Raw genomic sequence first — 8538 nt, forward strand, 5'->3', positions numbered from 1 at the left:
AAGATGTCTAAAAACAGCAGTTTTGAATCACTTTAGTCTTACTTCAGCTTTTAGTAACATTTATAAAATTACCACCAAAGAATAATAAAAGCCACTGCAATTCTAATATTCTAACATTATCTTTCTGTACTTTTGTACTTGTGTGAAATTTCCATCTTAAACTGTTCATGCTGTTTGGCAGCCTGATGTTGCCCAGGTTCGTTGTGAGTCAGAACAGAACAGAATAGAATCTGAAATTTAACGGTGCACAAAAGACACTCAAGCATTGCTAAACAAACATTTCAGTTTTAAATGTCTTCTCATCATGAAAAGAGACATAACATTAAAATATAAATTCACAGAATGCTCTCTCTCTATATGATTTGGAAATATTTCATAGGCATATTATTGAGTCAAGTACTGAAGCATTTAATCATGTAATATAGATGGAAAATATAATAAATATTTTAATTGATCTAAAACAAGTGCTCTTTGGGAAAGAATGTGTGTGTGCATGTATACCCCTTAGTGTAATTCAAGACTGGCTAAAACAAACATTTAATATAACCTACATAAAGGTCATGTCTGGGACCAACAAATGGTCAGAATATAAATGTTGAATCAAAATATGTTGAGGGTTTTAACCAAAGAGTATATTAGTTACATAATCACTGACAACAATAAAAATAAAAAGAAGAAAAACTAAATACATTGACAAGTGAGGTATTAGACATATAGCTTTATAGTAACAAAGTAATTGCACATATATGGTATTTTTGTTTCATAAACAAATAATTTCAGCATCCTTCAATAGATCTCTACATTTTATAAATATAAAAATATACAATTTTTATGCTAAATAAAGTCACATCCTTGGAAACAGGCAAGAAACTGGAAACAAACATTTAAAAACATGCTCTGTGTATTTTGACAACAAGTGATTAATCCAGCCATTATATTCTGCAGCTGTTCTTCAGACATTTTATTAGTTTGTGCAGTTTGTATATGAATGTTTGATACACTGATACTCAATCTATGCTTCTAAAAACAATATGCTAACAAATATCTTATAACATTTAATGTGGCATGACTACAGTTTTGTGTTTCACAAACTGAATTAATTTGCTGGAGAATTAACAAACTTGGATTACACCAATTACACACAATTTATTTCAGTGCAGTGTCACTGAAAAATATAGTGATTTTGTTCATTTTGTATGCTTTTAGTTGGTTTAATAATTAAACAAATTCAATATGATCTATCCTTGTTTACCATCATTAAGGCTTTCATGAGAAATCAAACAAAATATTTTTAAAAAGCATAACACAGGACTTAATGCAAAGTTTTAATTCACAAAAGATGTTCTGAAGAAGCAAAAAAACAAAAAAAACCAAACAAACAAAAACAAAAAAAAAACAAAAAACTGAATGGTTCAGTATAGAATACTGTACCTTGCTTTTACTCTCAGGAGATGGAGGACTCTGACAAAATCACAAAAGGATCATAGTGATACTATAATTAGATTTGACCTAGGAAAGCTGGGCCACTTCTCATCACAAATATCAACTGCACCTCTACACAATTTAAAGTATTTTTTTGGGGGGAGGGTGTCATCAAAGTGCATTATGGTTAAGTTATGGAATACACACATACAAAAATTGATTCCAACCCTTTATTTTTGCATCAACCCTTTGAGAAAGGTGGTGGGGTGGACATTTGGGACTTTAACCAATGGTCTGCAAATCCTCGAAGTTCTTTAAAGTGCTTTAAGCAGCGCTAACTGATTTTGTCAGCGCCCAAGTTGTTTGACTTATTGGTCTTTGGAGGGATTATGACATTTGTGATTTATTGCACGTTTGTAGCCATGTGTTCATGGTCTTTCATAACATCTTATTTGTACTCCCGAAGAATATTTAACTCAACACACTTAATTTCAGATCAGTTTCTTCACCTAAACGCACCGAAAACCTTCCATTTGTTCTAAATCTGAAATAATTGGTGGAAATAAAAGAAAATTCCTCAAGGTCTGCATGAGCCCAAAGGATGGACATTGCAATACAATACTGTGTACTTTCTTATTAGGTGAGTTAGTGTTCTGTACTGCTTTTTTCTCCAAAGACCATAGAAATTATGTGAACCAATGTTTACCATGAGACAGTAACATCAGAGTTTTTTCATACTTCAGCTCTAAAGGAATAATTCAGTCTCTTGCCATTTACATTATATGGAGAGCATGTCAAAACATTTAATAAACATCTGACTTAAGATGACTTGCTCTGGCTGATCCCAGTTGAGTTGTACTTGCCATTTTTCGGTGTTTTGGTGCTGGTGCTTTGGGGGGTTTTCTGATCATCTCCAGTTAAAAGGGCCTTGATTTCTGAGGGAATTTTTCCTTGGTCCATGGCAATACACCACTGCTTGTACTAGTGGATAAAAACAACCCAAAAAATTACTACAGCATAATGTCACAGTTCACACATTTGAAAATCGGTGATCAGTTATGATGCATGGGACTAAAGCGTCACAGTGTACAGAATAAAAAAAAAACACTGGAGTTAATGAATATTAAAAACGCGTTATGAGAGCCCCACCATTTCTAACTCCTCTCTCAGGGCACAGATAGCTCTCTCCTTGCTGGAGACCAATTCCTCCAGGTACTGGTAGCGCAGTTTCTTCCTGGCCCGACATTCTCTGGCACTCTGTCTGCTCCGTTCTAGCTTTGCCTTTAGATCAATCTTGGCAGGTTTACGACCACGTTTCCCCGGTTTCTTGACTTTTCCACCAACCATCTGTTCAGGATTAGGACGTGTTTTAACAGTAAAATAAATATAAAATAATTAAAATTAAAAGCCATAGTTAAGTAACAAAAATGTAACTTATTCATGACACCAATGTCTTTGTCCATAAAAATGTTTTGTAACCTAGCTACCTAAATGTTTTAGCTAGCTACTTAGAATCGTCAATAAATAGCATTGCTAGATAGCTCACTTTAAACATCTCTAGCTAGCTAGCTATCATGTTAGCTAATACATATCGTAAGCTTAACCACCTAATGCTAGCTAACCAAATTGGCCACCTAATTAAATTAGCAGTCTTATTTCTTTTGCTAAACTAGCTAGTTAGGTAGTTACCTAGTCAATGAGCCTTTAGATTGGTAAAAATTCTTTCATACATCAAGCAAATGAATGGTGTTCAATAAACTTCTAGTAACCTAGCTGGCTAGCCAACTTTATATATTCGGCAACACCACCAGTGGTCAAACGTCCTTCTTACAAGCCGTTTCAATCTAATTAATACCGAGAATACAAACTACAACATACAACTGTTAGTTACATATTACTAACCCAACAGCCACAAATGTCAGGTAACTTCATTTAGCTTACCTTGTTCTCATCCATTTTGGATAACCCACGCTAGAGAAACTACAGTTAGCTACGCTAGGTTAGCTAGCTAGCTAACTAGCTTGTTAGCTAACCTATCACCAAATTTACTTCCTCAGCTACACACCTAGGTAGCCTTCTATATTTTTTCTCTAGACAGTATGTAAACAGTATCAACAAGTTACTATTTTATATATCTTATATAGCTTAAATGTCTGCAGCAAAACGCTTATGCAGGAACCCCAGGACAGAATGTTTTTAGCATCGCTTCCACCTAGCTAGACTTCTTATTTTTCATCAACAGGAAACGCCTTCTGTGCGCAATGCATGTTGGGGGTTTGAGTGAGGTCTGGTGCGGTCTGAAAGGGAGAGCTAGCTGAACTATAAATATTACATTTGAATTTCGTGAGTGAGAAAGCTGATTCTGCACACAGCGAAACTAGCTAAGACGTTAGATACAAGTTTACACTGATACACTGATCAGATCTAATTCCCCCGCAAATATTTTCTTTTTTGGCTAAATTAGTCTAGTATGACGCAGATACAAAGTAGGCCTACACAGAATATGCAGTTTTTTCTTCGCCATGTAGAGCGTTCCAGACAGAGAAGGAAAATATTAAAATTTGCTTAACGGGTACAGTTGAAACACGTGAAATAGAAAGAAAACCCGTGTTAAAAATATCTGGTAGGGGCCCCTTCTTTTATTAGACAATCTCACGCTATGGTAGGGAATATGAAGCATCACTACTACTCAGTGCTATTACAGAAATATAGGATTAACTCCAAAAGTGATCCCTGAAAGTGTTCTGCTGAGGGTCCGGTAACCCAAGTCCAATAATTGTATTTAGAGAATTGTTTTTTACATTGTTTATTTTTGTTGGGGGACCCATTTACTCTGAAAGGCACAATTCCCTGTCTATCCTGAATGTGTCTAGACTGTTGTCATATTGGATAGGAGACTGCTCATCCAACAATGGAAATCAGTTCATGCACCATCAGACAAATTCTTGGTTTACATATATGCTTGTTCACCTGGTCCCTCTACTCATATGTATATTTTACCTTTCTTCTTTAAGAAGAACTCTTCTCTGTGTTATGTGTTAAGTATATGTTTACATTGTCAAAGTCTCCCTGTTTTATTGTTACATACTTATGTACTAAAATACAATAAAATGTCAATTACAAAAAAAACTGCAAGGTTTGTTGACAATTTTGTGGCTATACTAATCTTCATAGGTGGCTTTTCAGCATTTCCTGTGGTGTCCTGAAAAATAATTATTAAATTTGTATCTGGTTTCCTGCATTACATTTAATTCTAATGTAATTACACCACAATACCCACAACTGTGATCAGAACAACATTCTGACCACATCCTAATTATAAAAGGGGATACTGCCTTTTAAAAGTGTAGCTAGCTGACTATATAGGCAACACAGGCAAAACAGACACCACACAGACACCACAAAGAAAGCATAGACACCACAGCAACAACACAGACATCATACAGACACCACACAGACAACAGACAACATAGACACCACACAGTCACCACACAGATAACACAGACACTACACAGTCAAAACAGACAACACACAGACAACATAGACACCGCACAGATGACATAGACACCACTCAGACAGCATAGACACCACATGTTATAATGACAAGTGTAACCAGGGCCTATTTGACTTTCAATAGATTCCACAGGTTTTCCTAAGATGAACAGGTCTGCTAAGCATATAAATTTTGGATTTGGCAGCATGCTGTTTTCCAGAGCGACATAAATATCTGTTAGTATGTGTGCTGCCTGGAAATTAAACCTTAGTGTTACTAGAAACTTGCTCTATCCTATGGGGCACTCATTTAAAGTTAAAATGTAGGATTGGCATAGCCTATTCTATAGCCTATTCTATAGTTTATAATATAGGCATACTATAGTTTATTATTATTTTCTTGTTAAGATAAAATACAAGTTATTTCCCAATTTTCTATTTCATAGCCTAACATCCACACACTGAGCACATGTATTAGCTAATATGCACTATTAGATCCCTATGTCTATGCAAGTAGAGATTTGGCTTTTCAGTTTGGTTAACTATGCACAATAATTGGTTCATCATGAAAACCCATTCTGTCTAATCCCTTGCTCTGAAGCCTTTTTACACAGCATCGTATGTATTGCTATTTGATCAACATTAACATCTGAAGGTTGGTCTTAGAGGAATAAAATTTATAAAAACAAATATTGTCAAGAATTGTCAGTATCAAAGTGCTATTTTCTTTGAATGGTGTGTTTTTTTCATTTGTAACTGTGTTTCTATACACCAAAAGGGTTACTTTCAAAATCATGTACTCAGTGCTGAGAATAAAAAAACTGAAATCCAAAGGATATAACTGTGATTTAGAATATTTATTATAGTGTAGTGACGTTAGACAACTGTACTGGGAGAGAATATGTAATTCGACCATGTGTAGCCTTAAATATGTCAAAGTGGATTGATGAAGTGAGAAACATTTAAAGCTCAGCTGATGGGTCATAAATAGGAGTAAAGTTTGCTTTAGGGGGTACTTATTTTCTTTAAAGAACACATTTTCCAATACCAAATCCTGTGTGCCACAACAGACATGAAACACAACTCAACATGAGGCGTGCTTTTAGCCCTTTGATACCTCTTGGCTGCAATGCCAAGCAAGTTTATTTGTAAAGCAGTTTTCATACACAGAGGCAATTCAAAGTGCTTTGCATAGATATAAAAACCAAAAATAATAAATCTTATTACATCTCAAGATTCCTGCAGGAAGGTTTTTGCAAAAATAATAATTTTAAAAAATGTAATGGTTTCATAAAACAATTTATTTAAATAAAATTAAATATAGCTGATAAAATAAAAACAAATTAGATAATTATATATAAAATAATTAGAATTAAAAGATGACAAATACAATAAACAAAGGATACATGATTTAAATATAAAAAATAAATATAAATAATATAATAAGATTAAATAATGTTAATTTAAATAATTAAAATTGTAAATTAAAAAAACCCGTATTAAGAAAATATAACATTAATAAATAATGATTAATAAAAGACACAAAGTGCATAAAATCATACCTGTCAAAAAGCTGTGCAATACACTTAGCTTAACTGGTCTGAAATGCACAGGAGAACAGAGATGTTTTCAGTCTTGTTTAGAAAATGTTAGTGTGTACACATCTCACCACTTCAGAAAGTTTTTTTTCCAACTGACTGCAGTGTAATGGCCAAAGGCTGTTTTAGTTCTTATTTTATGGACTGTTAATAGATCGGACGCCACTGATATGAGGTGTCTAATAGGACTGTATTTCTCCACCATGTTGGTAATGTGAGTAGAAGCTATCCCATTTAGTGATTTGTATTTAAGTATCTTAAAAAAAAATTTATTCTGAAACTGACTGGGATCCAATATAGCGCTATAGTACTGTGTAATGTGTTTATAGCTCTTAGTCCTTGTTAAAACTCTGGCAGCTGTATTCTGAATAAGCTGGAGCTGATGGATTTTTGAGGGAGGAGAGTAAGGAGTCCATTACAATAATATAACCTGCTGGAAATAAACGTGTGAATATTTTTTCTAGGTCTTCTGCACTCAAAGAGTCTCTGAATGTTTTTCAGGTTATAAAAAGCTGACTGTGGTCAGTAGTGCTGTATTTCCACTGAGCATACTGTGGTACAACCAGCCTATATTGGTGACACAAAGCAAATGCATCAATTTATAATTATTGTTGTTATTGTTGTTGTTGTGTTCAGTAAACTAACCTTTATTGTTAGTATCACCTTAAGCACAAGGCTTACACCTTACACAAGAGGAGCCTAACTAACTGCAATACGCGTTAAGCTCCGCCCTACGCTTTAAACCCATGATATCCAATAGGCCTATATATCATGACTAGGATAGACTATTTAGGAACTACTTTAGTAAGCTCTGTGAGCGATTCGGTAGTTTTAGTCAATGACGATAGCTACTAAGTTTTTTAAATAGATATTCTATGAAAAGTTATATGGTGTCTTCATCGAGGAAGTTGATTTTGTTTCTTTAAGGCCGCCTTCACTCGTTGTGGGACTGGTTTCAAATGACGCCATCCCTTTATTTTTACCCCGATGACCTCATCTTTAAGATGAAGTTTAGTGACTAGTAAAACTTTATTTAAGTTTATGTTTTGTTTTTATCTCATTACGTTTCTTCTCCAAAGAAGACCACCATTGGGAGTGGGGGCCGAGGACATTGTTTCCGAAATGTGCACTCTTTTGACTTATTTGGTGACGGTAAGTTACCGAAATTTCTGAAATGACAAACTCCGTTTATCGCCAGAGGGCCTATAGCGAACTGTTTCCCATGCGTCGGGGCCGGGAGAGTCGAAAGTAACATAATGTTCTAATCGTTATGAAAGACGGATATTTTTATTTCGCAAAACAGTTCTGATTAAAGTATTTTTATCTTATTATGATTTGGCGTGTGATGCTGATCCTTACTTTTTCGTCTAATTATTGTCAGCTCCATTGGTAAACGTTGAGGTAAAATGTCTTTTACTGAGTCGTATAACATTGTCATAACGATGAAAGAGTGTCTTTGATATAACATCGCAGTTTAGCAGAATATATCGCTTATCCCGCGGGATTTTGGTAGCCTACTGCGCGGGTTAAACAAATCCGGACTCTTCAAATGTGTTTCAGTAGCCACCAAAAATTACAAAATATAGTATTAACCTAATCGTTTGTATTTTTTAGGTCTGAATGATAAACAAGGTAGCAGTGTTGCGCATGTTTGCTATAATGGACCGGTTAATCTGGAAATTGTTAGACTGTTCCAATTTTAAATCTCTAGCTATTCGGTTAAGTTCCAATGGATGTTAAGTTTCCCTCGCCAAAGCAGTCATTTGGAAGCTTTTAGCTCATTACAGTGAAAATCAAATAGTGACAGAACTACGTGTTGTAGAGCAGTTCACATCCTGTACATGAGGACGTAGAGTTTCAGATTATTAATGCAAAGATAAAAGATGCAAAAGTGGCTGGCTAGCTGAGATTGTAGGTAGGAATGGTAAACAAACCAATAGTCTCTTATGTATTGCTCTCATCAGATACGTCAGATAATATTTCTGCTGTTATTCTAAAGTTACTCTCCACTGTCAATGTATCAGTA

General features: G+C 34.8%; 1 protein-coding gene across 1 annotated transcript; it reads right to left on the minus strand.

Moving 5' to 3' along the window:
- Positions 1–392: 392 nt before the first annotated feature.
- Positions 393–3656, minus strand: crebl2 (cAMP responsive element binding protein-like 2). The gene is made up of 3 exons (XM_027024254.2): positions 3364–3656; positions 2572–2769; positions 393–2403 (listed from the first exon to the last, which is right to left on the minus strand). Exons 1-3 carry the CDS (start codon positions 3376–3378, stop codon positions 2242–2244), a joined length of 375 nt encoding a protein of 124 aa, XP_026880055.1. The 5' UTR covers positions 3379–3656; the 3' UTR covers positions 393–2241.
- Between the last annotated feature and the right edge of the window lie 4882 nt (positions 3657–8538).

This window comes from Electrophorus electricus, chromosome 2, assembly GCF_013358815.1.
Source record: "Electrophorus electricus isolate fEleEle1 chromosome 2, fEleEle1.pri, whole genome shotgun sequence".
NCBI lineage: Eukaryota > Metazoa > Chordata > Actinopteri > Gymnotiformes > Gymnotidae > Electrophorus > Electrophorus electricus.

Coding starts and splice junctions, on each gene's coding strand:
- crebl2 (XM_027024254.2), bottom strand. Junction 2,404..2,571: donor TGAGAGAGGAGTTAGAAATG/GTGGGGCTCTCA, acceptor TTTATCCACTAG/TACAAGCAGTGGTGTATTGC.